The 22,348-nt window shown below is 37.5% G+C and overlaps 1 protein-coding gene across 2 annotated transcripts in view; it reads right to left on the reverse strand.

Moving 5' to 3' along the window:
- pdgfc (platelet derived growth factor c) overlaps positions 1-17,836 on the reverse strand; it is an 80,456-nt gene extending 62,620 nt beyond the window's left edge. Inside the window, exons 1-2 of one of the 2 annotated variants that reach the window (XM_028459880.1) lie at positions 17,617-17,836; positions 17,324-17,532 (exon numbers count right to left, since the gene is read on the reverse strand). In XM_028459880.1, coding sequence (XP_028315681.1) covers positions 17,324-17,429 — 106 coding nt within the window. In that variant the 5' untranslated portion in view covers positions 17,430-17,532; positions 17,617-17,836. Of the gene's footprint in view, positions 1-17,323 lie in introns of both variants that reach the window. The other variant, XM_028459879.1, reaches the window with a different exon arrangement.
- Positions 17,837-22,348: the final 4,512 nt, after the last annotated feature.

Raw genomic sequence — 22,348 nt, forward strand, 5'->3', positions numbered from 1 at the left:
TTATGGTAAGTCATCAACATTCATGTCAGCATTTAAAATAATGACCAATCTGAGCATTAACACAGGAAACAACAAACATTTGTCATTGTCATCTTTTTATGTGATGTCCGTGGTGCTTTTTTTTTTTGTTTTTAAACGTTTCAGAATGCATTTCGGAGTTTTTTTCTTTTCAATACGGAAATTTTGTTGTTGTCTTTTTGTGTGTTTTTTGAGTCATCATGTGTGTTTTTGTTAGATTTTCTGTCATTGGTATGCAATTTCGTTGGCATTTTGTGTGTCTTTGAAGTCCTTATGTATATGTTGTTGTTCTTGTAGTTGTTTTGTGTTGTTTAGTGTGTCTTTGTTGCCATTTTGTGTATTTTATGAATAATTCTTTGTATTTTTTGTTGTTATTTTGTGTACTTTTGTTGACATTTTGTTGTTGTTTTCTGTGTTTCTGGAGTTTTGTGTGCTATGTTGGGCTGTTTAAAACTTCCAACTTCATAAATCACTATTTATAGTTGCCTATGTCTGCTTTATTTGTTGTATTGCTTTCATTACATGCTCTCATAATTCTAATTCGATCATATAAACATCTTGAAATTCCTAAAGCATTTGTTTTGACTCAATGTGAATCCAGCACACAATGATGCCAGTGAAACCAAGGTGAAATTAGGAGTAGGAGTCTTTACAGGACACTTTAAAATACCTCTCTGATAGCAGGTGATGACATCTGCCAAGTTATGCAGACAATCCCAGCGGAGACAGTAAACCAAGGTCAAGTCAATCCACAGCCAACACTTTCAGTCCAGCGAGAATCTCCCGTTGCCAGAACACAAAACAGGCCTTATAGGAGAGCAGAGGTCTATAAAAACACCACATCTTTGGCAGCGTGTAACGTCTTCACAGCCATAATGATGAATCCAAGTACAGTATGTTATCAATGGAGGTCTGTTTTACAGAGGGTTTGCTGTGTTACAACAGGAATTGAAATGAATCCATTTTACACTTGATTAAACCATCGTTTCAAGATCGTCTTTGTTTCCACGTACAACATGTTTTTTTTATACCACACAGCTTAACACTAAGTAGGACTGCTTGCCTTGGCATGTTAAGCGCTCAGAACAAAACTTATACTGTATGCAGAGGTGAAAGTAATTGATTACAAATACTCATAATACTGTAATTGAGTTTCTTTTATGGGTACTTGTACTTTTTTTAAGTATATTTCTAAATCAGTCGTTTTACTTGTACTTAAGTTGTTTTAAAATAACTAATGGACATTGTGAAACTACAAAAAATGAAATGAACAGACAACAATCAAATGCAACAAATCATAACCTAATAGTTCTCAAGCTTTTTTGGCCTAAGTACCCCCTTTTTCTTAAAGGGCCCATGTTAAGCTAAATTAACTTTTCTGTGCTTTAAACATCATAAAGTGCTATTAGGGCTTCATACACATGCCCAAAGTGTTTTTTTTCATTGGTTACCTCAATCATTAGTTAGAGGGTGATTTGCTCCTTTCTTACAGCAGGGGGAGCCCAAACACCTCGCTCCAATTCGATGACGCGTTCCCACTTTGATGACTAGTTTAACGCAGCACGAAGCTCTCAACCGTGATTGACATGTAAACAGACACGCCCACGAAGGTGAGCATTTCAGCGTCCTTCGCGCAGTGCTATGTATGTATTTTCTACAGTCTATGTATGTACCGGTGAATGCCCCGCCCCCACGCTCTGTCTCGTGTTTATAAAGCAGCATGAGCTCGGCTACGGAGTGGGTGGGAGGAGGGCAGGGCGACCTCTGGCCCTACGTCACTGTGAGGAGGAAGTCAGTGTCCCATCTATAGACACGCCCACTCATGAATATGCATAAGTAGGCCGCAAATCAGCCTGTTTGTGTAGAGTTACTCAGAAAGTGACTTTTCAGAGGCTAAAACTCTGGAAAACAGGAGAAATTTGGGAAAATAAACCTCAAATACTATGTTTTTGGGGTTCTTAGAACAAATGGAGATGGATGAAAAATAGCATGATATGGGACCTTTAATTCTGAATCCAAGTACCCCCTTTGTCTGGCTACATTTTGCTCAGAATACTAAAAAAAACAACTCTCGAGCGTAATTATGGAATGAATGAGTGATAACTTACATTTTAAAGGATATCTTTTGGTAAATAAGTGGAATGAAACATGTATTTAGTGCCTCATGAATAGAATTACTTCAAAATGTTTATTTTTATTATCTTTAGTACTTGTTTTAAACTAAAAATAAACATTATAAAACCCCATATTTGAAATGCTTACATTTGTTAATGTTCCACTCTCTTTTCCAAGTACCACCTGTAGAGCCATAATGTACCCACATAACCGACCAATCAGATTAAACAAAACGTACCGCACCAAAACAGACACAAAACTCTAAAACATCTGCTTTAGAGTCAATAAATGTAGCTCTACTTAGAGCCTGAAAAAAAAAAAAATATATATATATATATATATATATATATATATATTTTTTTTTTTTTAAATTGAATTCATTTATGTTATTTTACTAAAAAAAATAGAGCCTAAAAAAAAAAAATACATATATATACAGTATATATATATATATATTTTAATTGAATTCATTTATGTTATTTTATTGTAAATTTTTGACAAACCTATTTATTTTATACAGATGTCTTTGTGGAAAATAAATAAAGTTCCAATTGTGGCAGATTTTGTTTCTTACTTTGTAAGTTTATACATGAGATGTTTACTGTATGCAAGGGACCCGTGGCAAGATTTATTATCAAAAATAAACACTGGGGTGTGAAAGTAACTCGTAACTTTTACTTTGAGTACTATTTAATTGAGCTACGTTTTACTTATGTATGACTTACTTGTACTTGTACTTCTATATAATTTTAATCAAGTACTTCTATTTGAGTAGCAAATATGAGCACTCTTTACACCTCTGCTTTTATGCTCTGTTGAGGATTGTTATTTTATGGAAAATAAAGGAAATAAAACAACATTGTGTGTCAGTTGATTGGGAAAGTTCAGCTCATTCCTGCAGGAAGTTGGAAACTATCCCAGGTTCCTCAGGTGGTTTCAGGCAGAATGCACCCCGACAAAGGTCAGCGGTTCATTGCAGGGCTAACACACAGACACAGACAAGCACACACACATTCATTCCTAAAGATCCATGTAAGGACGCCACTCACTCAACCAAACATGCATGTTTTTGAACAATGAGAGGAATCCAGAGTAGCTGGGGCAAGTTAGGAGGAGACGCACTCTGAGGCCATGCAGGATTCACTCCACTTTCTTTGGCTGTGTTTGATTGAAATGACATCCTCCATACTGTGCTCTACACACTCAATGAGTGTATACTGTCTTCTATATACTAGATGCTTTTGTTTTAAAAAGGGAAAGTTTGACTATTAGCTTGAAGCCGGTCCAAGGACGATTTTACGTTCCACTCGCAATGCATCATGGGGAGGTTGAGTATGACTAGTGTGCCCATCGTGCATACTTCAAAAATGTCCAAAGATAATAGACATCCGGGTATTTCTCACATTTTTCCATACTAACGCTGTGTTCGAAATGGCACACTCCGTACTATGCGCTACACAATGAGTATATACTGTCTACGATAGACAATGAGGTCTATTCTCATTGTTTATTTTTGTTTTCAAAGTGAACGGACACGTATTTTATTTGTTTATTGGATTATGTTAGGGTTAGGGTTATAATCTCAGTACGGAAGTAAACTCAGACAGTGACACCGGTCCAAGGACGATTTTACGTTCCGCTCGCAATGCCACATGCAACGGTTGAGTATGACAAAAATAATGTCTCCAAATAAGGTCAACCGCAAATTTGCCGTGACACTAGTGTTACCACCGTGCATACGTACGTAGAAAATAAAGTATACAACAGGGTATTTCTTGCATACTCAATCTTTCCATACTATCTAATCTGAATGCACTGCATACTCATTTTGACGTCAGACTAAGTATGAGTAGTACGCTAGTATGTGATTTCGAACACAGCCTTTGTAGCCAAAGATCCCATCGCTAATGCAATTTTAAAGAAATATCATTTCACCATTCCCATTTCTAAACACTTGATATATCTACCACATTGCCGCGACTGCTACTTCCTGATAAAGGGTGAAACTTCATCCAAAATGTATAGATAATCCCAAAAAATCACAGTGCCAGATGTCACGCCATTCCAATTGCTACGTCTATCTTTTCACAACAAAATCCCCAGACATCAAATGGATAACAAAATCAAAAGATAACTCTTGTTTGTTCAAAAAAGCAGCAAAGCCAAGTATTTTTGGAAGGAACTGCAATGTTCATTTGCTACATGCTAACAGCAACTAGTGAGACCTACAGAAGTGCTGTGAGAATAAGGAAGACAGTTACTGCCACAGCAGCTGATAAACATTCAAGAACTATTTCCACAAGTAACAGAATACGAAAAGCGTTCTTCTGCATGTGAAAGTAATTTTAATCTGATTTTTTTTCAACACAATTTTTCAAAATGATTTTTTCCAACTGAACTTTAACGAGTTTAGTCTTCATGATGACTTTGCAGTTGCTGAATTTCACAATATGAGACTGATTAGGAAGCGCGAGGAACAAACACTTGAAGCATTTGCCCTATGTTTCACGGCACTGTTTGCTCAGCATTAATTTGCTTCCTTTGCTGACACATGGATTTCTCAAGTGGATCAAATACTGTCCCTGTCACTTCATTTTATATGTTATACTCTCCCTTTGCTTTCCAACCTGAATAAGGTCAAGATCCTCAATGAGGAACATTTTATGGACTATTTCAGCTAAAGGTCGAAACAGGAAACATGCTTATTTTGAATGAGACGTATTATGTTCTTCTATCCAACTTCTATCCTAGGTTTGTTGAGATGCAGACTGACGCTAATTGTTAACATTTTAATTAAATATTTTGTGATATACTGTTTTATTTTGAAGAAATTGCAAATTAAACTAGAATATTTGCATTTCCTGAAGAAAATGCAAGTGAGGATGCAGGTGCTGCACTGTATTAGCTTAGCATGAGCTAGCATTGGCATTAACTTAGCATTAGCAATAGCCTCGTGTTAGCATTAACCTAGCGTTAGCAATAGCCTAGCATTAACAATAGCCTAGCAATAACATTAGCATAACATTTGAACTAACCTAACATTAGCTAGCATTGGCCCAGTGTTATCATTAGCCTAGCGTTAGCATTAGCCTCAGCCTAGCGTTAGCATTAGCCTCAGCCTAGCATTAGCATTAGCCTAGTGTCAGCAATAGCCTAGCAATAACATTAGCCTAGCATTAGCAATAACGGTGAAAAAAGTTGAAAAAGTTGACAATATTACAATAAACAAAAGATTTGATGCGGATGACGTCCCTCCAGAAAAAACAAATGAACTATAATTACGTATATTACTGCGTACACTTTTGTGTTCAGATGGGAGTGGGTGGCAGTATAACTTATTAGTCCCACCCCTTTTCCTACATTCCAGTAAATAAATAATTACATTTTCAGCATCCAGCATCCATTGCTGCTGTTAATGAATTTCTTTTTTCGCATTTTTATATTATTTTGATTATAATACGCACACAAAAATATATTATACAATTTGTCACACAACAAAATTATATTTTCTTTTAAATTACTTAATATTTGTACATTCTTTAATTTCCACTGGCAAACTGTTCAAGAATCTTATTTCACATACTGAAACATAAAAGCTTTTCCTTGCTGTCCGCATTATTTGTGCTTTAACTGCACATTTATGAAGTATTTTTATTTGTATTTATAGTTAATCAATTTGACGTTGTTGCTTCTTCTTATAACGTGCAGCTTTTAAACAAGCAAACAAACAAAAAGCAGTTTAGTACCTGATCAAATTACAGTTTTCTCCTCAAATCAATTAGACTGTGTGCAAAGCATGAAAGCAATCATTTATAAATGTAATAATAAAGCTGTCAAAGTTGAAGTTTTCAACATAAAAGTAGAAATAGTGTGCTTTTAAGGATAATGCATCACTGTTTATGCCATTATTTGGAATCCATTTTTCCTTCTAAAGCAGTCCCCGAAGACATTTTTGACATGAATCAAAATAATATTTGTGTTGGAGACATCTTCATGCAAGACGAGAGAAAGTGGAAAATTGTGGCGCACCGTGTTGTTGTTTCTACATCATAAAATATTAGGTGGGCGTTGGCCAATGTCGGACAAATCATTAACCTTGAAATAGGCATTGTTGGAATGGGTGACGTCTACTGAATGTATCAGCTTGTGTTTGGCAGCGAGAGGCTCCATCGCCTTCCCAATCTAAAAGGATCTGAAAAGTAGAGCTGCAACTAACAATTATTTTCATAATACGTCATTTGAAATCCAACCATTCACTGCCATTGACGTATATGTACGTCAATTGTGTTTTTCAACGGAGGTTGCTCGGAGAAACTGTGGCGGAGTTCTCCCATGGATATTGGACTTGTACTGTAGTTTAGTGACCAAATGGTGCCCTGTAGGTGGCAGCACTGCAGCTTTGGATGAGAGATTGGCCGTGATGGGCATTTAACGAGGGAGAGGGTGGCGCAGTGAGAGAGGAAAGCGAAGCCCGGGCAGCTCATACCCGAGCAGAGCATGAGTCGACCTAAGTGGACTATTGAGAGTGTCGCGATTGTGAGAGAAGACTATCAGCGACCCGGGCCAAGTGGTGAGACCCAGCGCGCCCCACGACGCCGCACCTCCGCAGGGACAAGCCCATCCATCGAGACATGACTGCATCGCAGGGGTGTACTCCACAGCCCACCACAGCAAGCTGAACCACACCACGCCAGTGCAGGGGCGAACACACACACGATACACATGCACAATAAAATGTAAATAAGTTCATATATTTTTGTCAAATGTAAAAATTGCAATGGTACATTGTTATATATTTGTAAAATAATAATTTTGCCATCAAAAGCTCTGTCTCAGTGTTGTTTTTGTTGTTTTATAGAAGGAAACCAATGTTCAGATGTTTGAGGTGTCACTAAAGCAAAAAAAAAACATTAGCCTCAAAGTCACTGTTCTGTTTGACAGGTTTGTTTTCACAAAAAGCCTGTTTTTCTGCTGATAATGAAAGAACGAAACAAGCTAGAAACTGACAGTGAAGGGGGTGTCTGTCCTAAAAATGGCTGGCAGCCAATGAGTTACAGTAATAGTCGATTTTTATCGATTTTATCGATTTGTTGTTGCTTACTAAAAAGGAAGATCACTGAGTCTAACGTTCAGATGGATTTTCTTCCAAGATAAATAAAAGGAACTGTTTCTTCCGCCCAACCTAGAAACACACATCCTGTGTTGCCACATCAGTTTCCTGCCTTTTTGGTTGGTTTTGAACTTCATTTCAAAAGCAACATTTTAATAAACCGTTGCTTTATTTATTCAGCGATAATTGTAACACGGTTGCTTTTGGGTAGGGAATCATAAATTATACATGGTACATGGTGCACAGGCTTATTTTTAGTACGCATTGGAATCCCATTGCATTGTTTTACTATGATGAGAGCCAGTCTTTTTGAAGTAAGAAGTAGCAGAAATTTGGAGCCTAAAGTAGGTTTTCAATGAACTGTCAAATTAGGTCTTTGTCTTTAAAGACATGTAAAATATCGCAACAAATCTTGTGCAACAAAATCTCGCCAGATCCTTTTGTTGCGCTCGATCTTTCGAGATTTGGCTGTAATTTACTGGACTCTTTTGATTTCTGAAGTGTAGAAAAATAAAAAATGATTTAAAAGATTGAACTTAATTGATCTATATTAAGCATTGTGGCCATACTAGCCTGTCATTGCCCGATCTCGTTAGATCTCGGTAGCTAAGCAGGTCTGGGCCTGTGTGGAGTGAAAGAATAATGCCTTGATTCTTAAGTATATGATAAAGTTTTATATAAAATCCAATGCATTTTTATAGTGATTTTTGGACCTTTAGTTTATAACCAAAATAGGTATACTGTACTCTGAAACGGAAATGGGAAAAATTACTTGTAAACTCTTTCCATCACTTTTCCCACATAATGTTGCATATGTTGACCCAGTATTGTCACTATAAACCTCTTTTCACTATTAATTAGGGATGTAAAGATTAATCGTATGGCAGTTAAAAATCGATTCATTGGTATCACGGTTCATATCAATACTCTGAAAATTGAAATCTCAGTACTTTTTTTAAACAGAGGAGGGCGCTATCTATTTATCCTTCTCTTGTTTGAACTACGTAACTCACGTGACGTGGCCTATACGCAGACTAAGTGGCTGCTTCGGGCCACCTGGCCACTAGAGGGCAGCCAACCTGGCAACCCCACTTGCATGTTACTGGTACTGCTGTGCATTGCGCGCCTCAAAACAGCAGGGTGCATTTCCAGTAATCTATCCAGCCATGCATTTGTTTGTAATTACAAACTGGCAACCTTGAGAGTGACGTTAGACATGACCTTGGTCAGCTCATTGTATCATTGTAAGCCAGTAGCGTGGAAGGAAAAGCCTGTTACAAACAACAGTACTCGTCATGTCAAAGATAATTTATTCGTCCAGAAGCGTAGGCGGCGGGCGGAATCGCCTACGACTCTTAAACATGTTCATAAATGATTCCTTACCCCTTCAGCACCGAAAGAATATCTGTAATATTACGCAAATATCTGTAAAAGTCACGTTTCTCTCTAGCGCTGTCTGCTAGCCACAGCATGTCTTCTTCACTGCTAGAATACCTGCATGCCAACCGACCACTGTGTTACCAGCGCACTCTGCTGGTCCAAACAAATATCTGATGTAAATACAGTCCAATTGTTAAGGCACATAAATTTTCATTTCCCTTTTTAAAAAGAAACGGAACTTTTATGCAGTTTTGCATAATTTACTGTAGAGCCAGAATTGAAATTAAAAGGCTTCTTCTTCATTTCTATTATTACTTTATTTATTTCATTCAATGACAATGAAAGATAAAGGAAAATAGTACAGTATTTTCTCGTTTTTTTTTCAGAAAAAAAGAAAATAATATTTTTCAGTCATCACCAGTCTACAGTCTCATTTTGTAAAATAAATTGTGAAAGAATTGTATCGTGAACCCAGTAACGTGATCGAATTTTATCGGGAGTTGATATTCTCTTTCAGCCCCTTTTAAGTCAATATTGCCACTTTTTCTCTCCGTTTTTAGCAAATCTCATTTGCAACTTTTAACCAATCAATTTCACCACCTTTTCCACCATTTTTGGTCTTGTTTATTATGCTAACTTCAGCTCTGCTGGCAGTTTGTTTCACTTCTTTGCAGCATAACAACTACACGCAGCATCACCATGTTTACTGTGAGCTCTGGGCTCCACTATCTGACCTGTGTCCATAGATCTGAGAGACCTGCTGGGTTCATACCTGACTAACATCTCACTGATGTATTCTGGACCAAACCCATTCACACATTTATACACCAGCAGCAGAACTTTAAAGTCTATTCTGAGGCTGACTGGGAGCCAGTGTAAAGACTTTAAAACTGAAGTAATTTGTTCTGATTTCTTTGTTCTGGTTAAGACCCGAGCTGCAGCGTTCTGAACCAGCTGTAGCTGTTTGATGCTCTTTTGGGGGATTCCTGTCAGAAGACCATTACAATAGTCCAGTCTGCTGGAGATAAAAGCATGGACGAGTTTCTCCTGATCTTTCTGAGTCATTAAACCTTTCACTCTGGAGATGTTCTTTAGGTGGTAGAAGCTGTTTTTGTGATAGATTTGATCTGACTGCTGAATGTCAGATCTGAGTCAATCAGAACACCAAGGTTTGGGACTTGGTTTTTAGACTTAAAATACTCGCTGACAGCAAGTATGTCAGCGAGTAGATGGCCCTGTCTCCACATGACTGTTCTTCAATGTTCATGTCTGTGTTCAACCACCTTCAGGTACAGTGGGGGTCCCTGGTCTCTGGCACTTTTATTTTGGGGGTCGTGGTCTGGAAAGGTTGAGAACCACAGGTTTAGTCTGCAGACGAAGCAGGTTAGCCAACTGTAACACTGTTAAAGGCAGTGGAGTTTAAAGCTGTCACCCACATCCCTGCTTAACGACTCCTTTGGCTTCTGCAGACACTGGGACAGACAGCGTGTTGGCTTCGTATTATATTATATTATATATGACAAACAGTGGGTAAGGGGTGGCAGCCTTTCTTTGTCAAATACAGAAGTGCAGTGAAATAGAGCTTTAGGAAAAATTCATTTTTATTCTGAGCACCCCCCCCACACCCATACCCCCACCCCCCTCACATGTTGAGGAAAAACTCTCCCTCTGTCTGGACACACAGCTTTGCCTGTATTGGGAAAGTTTGATGACTGCTATCGTGGAAAATTCCCCTTTTGGGATTTTATTTCCCCTTCTTACATGAACAGTTTACATAGGAAGTGGTTTATTTATAGTTACATATGTAATGGGATTGGGTGAGATGCTAAAAGCCAAGATTGTTCATGAAGGATACGCTCACAAAGCAAATAAATACTGAGTTTTTCCAAATCTGACAATGGGAATCTACTTTTAAGGCAACTGTTCATTAAACAGTGAAGCCATCCATTTTCTTTGATGGTTTTAATTCACCCAGGCGTACCGTACGTACCGCTCTTGTACTGCCCACGACAATGATTAACTACAGAGTACTGCATTCATTCATTCAAGCATATCCATCAAAGTACAGATTCTTCAAGCAAACTTTCCCAGGGAAGCAGGCTAAGGAAACATCTGACCTGTATTACAGAATGAATGGAGATTCCTGGGCAGGCTCATTTTGTTTCACCGGTTTAAGGAGCGTATCGTAATTTCAAATTAAAACACAGGGTTAGGCACTATAGAAACCGCTTAAAATAACAGAGTGGAAACATGAAGAGCAGCTTGCCACATGTGTCGCTGCCAGTAGAGGAGACTTTAACCTATATATATATATAAAGCCTGGGCAATATATAGACATTCAAGATATATCGAGATTTTTGTTTTGGGAGTATGGATAATTACATTATCACCTATAACAATACATATTTTTATTGCTTATTTTGTATTAAGATACTCATTTTAGGAGTCGCTGCTTTCACTACATCTGAGAACAGCATGAAAAACACAGTTAGATGGATTTCTGAGTGTGTCCTAACCCAGACCTTCCCCTAAACAAGCCACACTACAGAACTCACTCACACGTGCTGTCCCTTTTACGAAAAGCCATGAGTTGAACATATTGTGCAGCTGTTTGTTATTAGATGTGCCTGTGTGGTATTTTGCATCAGCAACTTTAACCCAGAATTGTCTTTCTGGTAAGACTTCGAGTTAAAAAAATCTTGCAATTTTGAGAAAAAATATTGAGATGTGAATTTCGGTCCATATCGCCCAGCCCTACCCTCACATGCATGTTTTGGGACACAATTACAGGCAATTTTTCAGCATAAACAGCTGAACAAAGACACAGACATTTCAATTTTTGAATTTACTCAACAAGGTGTTTTGGGACAAAATCACGCATTAACACAATTGGTTTTTTGGCGTGAAATAGGTGGCCTCATGATGATTAACTGTAGCAAAAACGGACATACATGTCGAATCGAGGGCTACGTAATCTCACATGATATCATTGCATGCTTTTGGTGCACTCGTACAGCGGAGAAAAATGAAATGAATAACAATAGTTTAATCAATTATCCGTATTAAGTCATTCTGGGATGATTCCTGGATGTTTATTAACATATCATTAGGGAAAACTGATGAAACTGAGACAAAATAGAAAGGTAAATGACATGTCGGAGGCTCTATATACTGTGCATTTTACCTTAAATAGTGAAAGAAACCATTTTCTGTATTTCTTGAGGCAAATCTGGTCAGTTTTTTGGAAACTTTGGTGTCCAATCACCAGTAAAACACACAAAGTGATCTAAATAATTATCCCATCTGAATGTTGAACTTAACTGTACATCTGTCATTTTTTCACATGTTTTTTTGTGAATGAGAGGGTAATGTCTGTGTCACAGCTCATCAGCTCCCCTAACAATACTAAGCAGGCTTTCTCTCTTCTAAACATCTTGTTTTTTTACATCATAATCTAATGACCACACAACGCCCCTGTGCAACTAGTGGCCCGCGGGCCACAAGTGACACTTCCATCTAAATGTGTGCGGTCCCCTAAACCAACACACAAGAAACACTCAAAATGCCAAACAAAAACACAATGATGCCAAAAAACATACACAACAGCATCAAAAATACATAGAATGAATCCAAAAACACACAAAATGGAAACAAAAATACACCAAAAACAAACAACACTACAACAAAAAACACACTGAACACCGAAAACATACACAACAACATCTAAAATATACAGAATTATTCTAAAAACACACAAAATGGAAACAAAAAAACACAAAAAGCAGACAACACTACAACAAAATCACACTGACACCCAAAACTTAAATGACAACATTAAAAACGTACAAAATGACAACAAAAATACATCAAATCAGTCCAAAAACACACAAAATGACAAGATACACACAAATACAACAAGACTACTTAAAAAAAAAACACAAAAACCTGTTAAATAACGTGGCCCTCAGATCACACAATTACATATTTTACATATCACTTTGATAGAAATTCCTAAAGAATGTCAAGAGGTTACATTTACATACTGGTATGATGAAGTCTTGTTTATTAACTATTATTAAGTGTCATTTTCTGAAAAATCAAAGGTAAGGAGACTTTTGGGGAACATTTCTCTTTAGGCTCAATTTTACTATTCCAACAAAGCAAATATTTACAGACATAAGTGAAGCTGTTAAAGATTAGTGTCAGTGGTTGTTTCACTCTAACGGACGTGTTACATGTTAATGAAAGTAGTACTATTTTTGTAAATGTTTAAAAAACTGTTATCAGGCTATAAATCTGACCTAAAGCACGCAGACATGAGTCAGATTTGGTTTCAAACGTCAAAATCCAACAAAAAGATCTTCCCTGCTTAATTAATTTTATTAATAAACAGATTTTTTAAAAAAAGTGGAATTAAGCTTTCTAAATGGGAAAAAGAATTGAAATATTTGATGATGGTTTGTCTTTTGCTGATATTTGCAGTTTTCTTTAAACCCAGTTTGAACTTTTGTACTGTACACAGTGTTTCTCTTTCACTAGTGGAGATCTCAATTTTCGCTCTGTTCTGATGACAGCGGAACCTTGGAGCCATGTGGCAGCCACATGATAACAGCGAGGAGAGGACATCTCTGCGCTAAAGACTCGAGGAAGGAAAAAGTCCTCAATATTTACGGCCACGAGGCACTGTTTAGATTTCACGGTCCGTGCTCAGTTCTTCTTTAGACGTTCGTCTGAGTCCATTTATTGTGACGGATGGTTACAGTGTGCAACACTGACTCTCAAGTGGAAATGATCTCCTCCCCTATCTAATAGAACCATCAGCAGCCGCCTGCCAAGTTTAAGAGGAGCGTAGCTCGTAACTCTCTCAGCAACGACGACTAAACGTGCCAGACAGCTCTGGCTCTCAGCCATCATCAGATCAATATCAAATAGTCTGAGCAGCACCGAAGCCTCTCGTCTGAGGTCACAGACAGTGGAGAGGGAACCTCAGACACAACTTGACCTCTTTTTGGAGTCCTTAACCATTTCTTTAAATTTTATTTCATTTATCTACCAGGATTCTCACCAGCCCGCTACGATCCCGTACCACAAGGGTCACCAACACGGTGCCCGTGGCCCCCAGGTAGCCCACGTAGACCCTGTGAGGGGCCCTCAGACCTGTTCTAACAGCAGCACTCGTCACCAGTTAACTAATGTATGTCAAATCCGATTTGAACAGTATCGTAGTGGAGTTAAATACTGCTGCACCTGATAGGTTTTTTGGATTAAATTAAAATGTTTATTTCCACTGAAACATTGAGACAAATGTGTTCAAATATCGCAGATAGGAATTCATTAAACATGCTGCGGATTTGGTGTAAAAATAAATAAAGGAATAAATAAATAAAATAAAGGAAATTAAATTTATAAACAAAAAGTGGAGTTTTATAAAATTTTACATAATTGTTGAATTTAAAAACATGTTTCAGTTAGTAAAAGAGTAGTAAGTGGCTAGTAAATAAGGAATATGATCATTCCCTATGAAATGTTTCAGACGTGGTCATTTAAAAACGAAACAATGGCATAAATTAAGAGAAATAAAGTGTTGCACATTGAAACTTAAGTATTTATTAACTTTTTAAGTCGATTTAAAGTCTTCTTTCCCTCTAATTAAAGTGAAACTTTGAAATAGTAGTAGTATATAGGTAACTGGTAGCGCTTTGGATTATTCTATAAATTTGACCCCTGCCCCTAGGAAGTGGTGTCGCCCCCTACGCTGTTTTAACTAGCGTAGGGAGACATTTCTGTTGTTTTGTCCTTTTTTAAATCGATACCCTCGTAATAATTGTTGCACACTTGGACTTCTAGGTGTGCCCGTGTGTTTTAACTCTCTTTTTAATCTGCATAACCGAGAAACACATACATCAGCTGCACCGTCTATTTAATACAGGCGATTTGCTCGGATGCTCCCGTCTTTACCTGAAGACCCCTGCCCCCACTGAGCAGTCCCCGATGTTGCCTGTGAGCATCCTCCGCTTGGTAACCATAATTACCGTCCAATAGAAACAGAGCTTCAACCAGACGTAGCGTTTAGCAGCACATGTAGCTGCTCGTCATTTTTATAAATCGTAACAGATCCTTCTACATGCACGAGCACAGATGTGAATACTGTCTGGTTGAAACAGGTTCAGACTGAAAGGGACATCGGCTTCATACAGGTTGGACGAGTTCGGGTCGTGTTCTGTCGGACTCAGGTCGGGTCAAGTCTTTTTAAAGCTCTACTGTGCGCATCCTCTGCTTTGTAACCCATAATCACCTTCCAACGTAAACAAAGTGCTTCATTATCTCAAAATGAATGAGTTGGGGGCAGGTGGGGCGTGTCCATAACAGTCCCAATATTACTGCAGTTCCCACATAATAGCTCATTTAAATTTGAAAAGCACATCTTGGAATCAGTCCTTTGAATAAAATGTTATTTCTTGTCTCTACAATGTCTGTAAATGTTTATTAGTGGAGGACCTATACCAAATATGAGTAACTAACTACATTCATCATGACCCTTCACCAATTTAACAAATAACTTTTGGCTTAAAAGTAAGGCTGGAACAAAGATAAAACAAAAAACTATAACTTTACTTCACAAAATGTGTCCATCAGAGGGTTATTATACGTGATTCCCCAACGCTGTGAACAATTCCTGGTCTACCTTTACACACGCCTCTTTCCTCCCTCCTCTCTGTTGTTTTTCTTTCTCATTTGTCCTGATTGAACCTGGAGTTCCCGGTGGGAGGCTCTGATTTCCCAAGCCTGACTGTTACTGTTGTGAATCATGGCTACATGTTCTCACACAATAGGCCAGTCAAACCCACGGGCTACAGAAGGCTGACAAGTGAATAAAGTTTGACCAGTGGAGCATCTGCAGGATGCACTTTGCTCTGCAGACCTCCCTTATTCTACAGAGTAAGGGTGGAAGAAAAACTTGATTTGGCAATAATATTGCAATATTTCCAAAAAAATGTCCAAATCAGGTTGTTTTAATCATGTTTGTTTGCGCTAGGTGTCATTGAACCACATCAGACCTTGTTAAACTACCTCACTCATCATTGCATTTTAGCGCTGATGTTGCTTTGTTTTATTTTCATAAAACACACTGGGCACTTTTCTAGTCGCATGTGGTTAATTTTTTTAAGAATATAACAACTTATCCAGAATCTGTTGTCAAAGCAAAAGTTCAACTTTTTTGAACTTTTTTTTTATATTGGTACTTTAATTACAGTTAGTTTCCATCGTCAGATTCATGGCAATGCATCCCTACTACATAGCACTCATGATTTTGCAGCTCTAAGCACGTTACAGTATTTTTGCTACCTGGTTGTTTAAAGTACAGTTGTTGCATTCAACGGATGTATTTTTAAATAGGTTAAAAATAAAAAAGCAGAAGTGAATGAAAAGTCAATGTGAAGGATCTCAGGAGGGAATAAAATAGATGAATCCACAAAGAAGCTGCCATTGCCTTTGATCTCTGCACTATATAATGACAAACTCTGTCATCTGATTGGCCAATAAGCACAAGATGGATAAGGAGCCACATTTAGATGGACTAAATCCCAGCGCCTTTATTTTTTAGTTGCTTTTTTCTTCGGACGAGACATGGGAAACTGGTGGGCCAGGGGGGCCAAATGTGACCCTCGGTCAAGTTTTGCGCAGCCCCGCAAAGACAATGAACTCCAAAAACAACATACAAAACACAAATAAAAACTGAAAAAATGCACAAAATGACAAAATAATAAAAAGACACAAAAAACAATGAAAACACACAAAATGACTTTAAAACACAATTTAAGCATACAAAATGAGAGAAAAATTCACAAAATGACAACAAAAACAAAAAAAACATGAAGGAATTAAGAAGAAAAAATCAACACAAACAAAAAAAAATACAAAATTGACAGTAAAATACAAAACAACAACAAAAACATACAAAATGAGAAGAAATTATACAAAATGACCAAATGACATAAAATAACAAAAAATGTCTCAAGGACAAAAGGACAATAGAAACACAAAAAAACATGAACAAAATTAAGAGAACAATTTACAAAATGGAATAAAACGACAAAAATACACAAATCACATAAATACAAAGAAAAAAAATGACAAAAATGACAGTAAAATACAAAATGACTCCAAAAACAAAGCTGCCCATTTTTCACATTCTCAGAGAAACAGAATGTTGCCTGTAAATCACATTGCATTTGTAACTGAGCATTAGTGGTCATGCTCATGTTATTAGGACATGAGGATTCATTAATAATCACCTCCTGTTGACACAGTCACACAAATCCCTTGAGGGCAAATATTTGCTTATTCAACTTAAAGCAGGTTTAGACCTTCACCCTCAGCATCTATAAGAGTGTGTGACCTTAAACACCTTAAACATGGAGGGGAAAGAACAGCCTTAGGTTCAGAGGGTGCACACACACACACACACACACACGCACACACACACACACACACACACTACAGAATGAATGAATGGAGCCTTTTAGTTTCGTTTAGTGATCACAGGGGGAAGTTTTCCACTGAGACGTGGACTTTTCTGCAGGGTTTCCCTTTCCTTCTGTACCATGTAGCAGTTTACAAAGTTAATTTGCACTTATTCCTTTGCTCAAAGAAAAGTTCTATTTCATGACAGCTTTTTGCGCAAAACTTGCCACTCACCGTTTTGCTCCTTTACACTCGTAAACTTGCTGACGTGACTGGACTCAGCTTCCAAGCCATCCCGTTGAAGAAGCGATGCAAGAAGGATTAGAAATGGAAGGATCATTTGGAATGAGTGGGAGTTGGAGAGCGCACTGGAGACGGGGATGTGTTCACTATCACCACGCGCACCACCGGGGCTGCTTAGGACGCATTTGGAGAGGGTGAACCTGGAGTACAATCCGCAGAGGAAACATCAGTCCTGTTGGATTCAAAGTGCAACAAATCCTAATTGCGCAGCGCAAAGAGCGCACCTGTTGGTTCAGAAACAGTGAGAGGGAACAGTTGAAATCCTTCAGTCCAGGCGCACAGAGATCGTCTAGGGCAGGAGGTCAGTGGAGGGGCACATCTTGGCTGAAGCGCACGTCCATCAGTGTCCCTCACTCTGTTATGGGGCTGTTATGAGCGCGCACACGGGGCTCAAACACCGCTGGAGGCTCCGGGTCGGGCTTTGGGAGGAAAAGCAACTGACTGAACAACAGGTGCTGCACATAAAGTTGAACTTCCCCATGCAGCCAAGGAGGGAACTCCCCAGGATGTTAACCATTACACTGCTGCTGCTTTCCACCAATAAGCTGCCCGCCTCACTCCCAGCTCCAGCTCTTCATTCCCCACCCTGAACCAGCAACATAAGGACTGGAGTCTCCTCAGCTTCACCGGGGTTTCTCACCCACACACTGTATTTATGTAGGAAGAAAGGTTCATTTCTTTAAATTATTTCATGACAATGAAAACCAAAATACCCCAAAAAGTCAACAAAATATGGAGAAAAAATATCCCAATTTCTCGTTCTTTTTAGGAAAATAGTTTAAAGGAGTCTGAAAATATCAGGTGATGGTTTAATTTGGCAAAAGGGTGCACGAGACAAAAATAAATAGTTTGACACTGCATTTCCTAAAGAAAATGCGAGTAAGGATGCATACTCAGAACCCCTCATAACCAGAATGATCCCTCAGAGTCAGTATAATCTGTCAGTCAGAATTACCCCTCAGAGTCAGTATAATAATCTGCAACCTTCACAGAATCAACTTTAATTATAAAATGATTAATTTTTTGTCTTATTTTTTTATTTCTTCTTTTTAATTTAACTTTGCTAATTAAACAATATCCGTTAAAGTTATAAAAACCCCAGAACACAGGAGTATCCTTAGTTATCTGTACACAGGGGCACAGAAAAACATGAAAATGGTACAAATTGACTAAATTAGGGGGCAAATTAATGGACAGAAATCTGTTCTATTAATATGCAGTACATGGAAAACAATTAGTGAGGAAGCTAAAGCCTCAAAAGTCCTTTCAATCAGCGAGAATATTTGAAATTTCCCTCAAAAACATCCTTCAACCTTTGGGTTTATAAAGAACCAGTGAGCCAACAGAAAACCTTCACTTCACTTCAAACCATGACTGTGAACCTTTGACAATTTAACAAGCATTACCTGGTTATCCACATGTGGTTTACAAGTCACCGGAGACAAATGTTAATTTAGGGTACACACATTAACAATCACTGGAACACGCACACACACGCACACACACACACACACACACACGAAAAATATACAAAATGACCAAAATAAAATAACAGAAACACAAAATTTACAAAATTACCAAAAAGCATGCAAGAAAGACACAAAACATGAACAAATTCAAGAGTTCAACAAAAACATGACTTTAAAATGACTTTAAAAACACAATTTGACAACAAAAGCATTCAAAACAACATACAACAAACAAGCTGACAGCAAAAACACCCCAAATTAGTGTCAAATATACAAAATGACCAAAACCCCCCAAACATAAAACATGAGTAAATTCAAGAAATGACAACAAAAACATTCAAAACAACATAAAACACAAACAAATTTGGGAGAAAAATATACAAAATAACCGCAAAAACACCCCAAAATTAGTTTAAAATATACAAAGTGACCAAAAAACAAACAAACAAACAACATGACATAAAACATGAGCAAATTCAAGAAATGACAACAAAAACATCCAAAATTCAAGAAAAATATACAAAAAGATAAAAAAAAAATGAAAACAAAATGACAACAAAAACTCCCAACATGATTCCAAAAACACAATTTGACAACTAAAACACTCAAAACAACAAACAAATTTAGGAGTAAACTTTACAAAATCAGAATCAGAAATGTTTTTAATGGCCATGTACAGTTTTAAGGACAGTACAAGGAATTTGTCTTGGTAGTTGGTGCATAAAACAAACAACAACAAAAAAAAAAATATAAAGAAAAAAAACAAAGAACAACCCAGCAATAATAATAATGATAAAGATAAAATGACAACAAACAACACACAAAATTGACTAAAAAAACCAAAAAAAACACTCAAACCCCTTTGTTATTGGTTTCCTGCATTAATGCACAGGATGGTCATTATTCTAAATGCTAACATGGATGGTATAAAAGTTTACCCTCGGATCAGACAATCACATTTTTGTGGACCCCACTCTTACAAAAAATACACATCTCTGCTATACATGCTTTGTTCTCACACTCCTGATTGTTTCTGTGCAAAGGAAACGTTCCAATTTGTCCTATCAAGGTGGAGACGGGGCTTGGAACACTACTCCCTCCTGTTCCTAATTTCCTTTTCTCTCTCCCTCACAATGCTGCCCCTCATCAAGTTGGTTTCATGTGGTTCCTCCCTTCCTATTGTTGGCAGACTCCTCCAGTCCAGTCCATCCCCCTGCTGTATCCTCAGCCCTCTGCAGCGGCGCAGACACAACAATCAAAGGAGAACCGGAGACATATTGAACCCATTGAGCCAGACGCATGATGCAATGCTGCAGAAATGTACCCCCAGTCCCACATAGCTGAGAAAGCACCTCCTCAAAGCCAGTGCAGTCTTTTTTTTTTTTTTTTTTTTTTCTCAAACATCGAGGTATGGAAACGTGAGGCTGCTGTGGTGTTAATCAAAGTTAAAGGTTGAAGAAAGAAGGCGTGGGGTAATGAGAGAATCATTTCATACTGGTGCTGTTGTTGCGCCTATGGAAAGGATCACATGGAGGTCTTAATGTGGCTGCTGCAAAGGCCGAGGCCTTTTGTATAAAGGAGAGTATCACATTCCAGCTCTGAGAGGGCCTGAAGCAGATGTCAGCACTTCACATTAAGGAATCCCTCACACACACACACACACACACACACACACACTGTAAGGTTTGACCTGTAAAAGTGGAATATATATTGTCTGGTCTCCTTTTGATTTTTGCCACCATGGTGGTCTTAAAAACACACAAAAAACAACAAAAACACCCAGAAACAACTCCCAAATTTTTTTTTAGTTCAATATAAAAAATGACCAAAAAACACTCACAATGTGACTCCAAAACCACAATTAGGCAACAAAAACACTCAAATTAACATAAAACACAAACACATTTAGGAGTAAAATGTACAAAATTACCCAAATAAAAAACCCAACACAAAACAACATGAAACACGATCAAATTTGAGAATTGACAAAAACACTCAAAATGACATACAACACAAACAAAAACACACAAATGTTGGAGAAAAATATACAAAATGACAACAAAAACACACAAAATTAGCAGTAAAATATACAAAATGACAAATACACACAAAATTGGAGTACACACATGTAAAAGTGGAATCAATTGTCTGGTCTACTTTTGATTTCTGCCACCATGGTGGTCTTTAAAACACTGTAAAATAATAAAAACACCCAGAAATAAGTCTAAAACCCCATATTGACAAGAACAACGCAAAAATATGAATAAAATATACAAAATGACCCCCAAAAAAACCCTACACAAAAACACTCAAAACAACATACAACACAAACACATTTAGGAGTGAAATGATGATGAAATGATACAAAATGACACAAAAAACACGCATTTGGAGTATAATATACAAATGAAAACAAAAACACACAAATTTAGGAGTAAAATACACGTAAAAATAACTCCAAAAACCCATATTGACAAGTAAAACACAAAAAAAATATGAGTAAAATATACAAAATGGCCCAAAAAACCAAACACAAATGACTCCAAAACAACAATTTGACAGCAAAAACACTCAAAACAACATATAACACATTTAGGAGTAAAATATACATGACCAAAACAAAAAAAACACACACAAAATGGTATGAAACGCAAACAAATTCAAGAAAGGACAACAATAACTCCCAAAATGATTCCAAAAACACATCTTGACAATTAAAACCCTCAAAAACAACATACAACACAAACACATGGAGGAGTAAGTTATACAAAATGACAATAATACACACAAAATTAGAGTACACACACACACACACACACACACACACACACACACACACACACACACACACACACACACACACACACACACACACAATCTCTGAAACCAAGAAGAATTATGATAAACAGGAAATTGGAGGGAAAAAAGGAGACATATTTTGGGTCAAGGCGAACATGTCCAGACATGCCAGTCAGGAGGAGGCTCTGCTCTGCTCTGTGACCAGTGAACATAACAAAAACCATGAGGGAAAAATATACACAATAATTCACTATCCATTAGGACAGAAAAAGCACATTTTATGAGTGTATCACAGAGAAAATCCTCAACGATCTGATCTTTTGGTTTGTTTTTACTCATCATTCATAAAATGATCTGAAAATGTGTGATTTTTAGTTTCTATAACAGACCTTGACTTGTGAAAAATTACAGGTTTTTTTTTTTCAATTGTTAACAAGCATTGGTCTGAACAGTGCACAACAGTTAACCTCATCCCTCATAGTGTTTCTCACCAACAAAACACGTCTCAAATTAAGCTTATTCAACCACAACACGAGCACATAGTGTCACTTTGAAAACACACAGTGTCGCTCTGAGCACACTGAACTGCAAAATATCTGTTTTGATCTTGATTTGAACTGTTTTGAACAAAGTGTGTTAGGATTTGAAAAATATGCTGTAAAACTTTAGTGTTTAGCAAGTGGTGGAA

Source organism: Gouania willdenowi, chromosome 10 (assembly GCF_900634775.1).
Source record: "Gouania willdenowi chromosome 10, fGouWil2.1, whole genome shotgun sequence".
Taxonomy (NCBI): Eukaryota; Metazoa; Chordata; class Actinopteri; order Blenniiformes; family Gobiesocidae; genus Gouania; species Gouania willdenowi.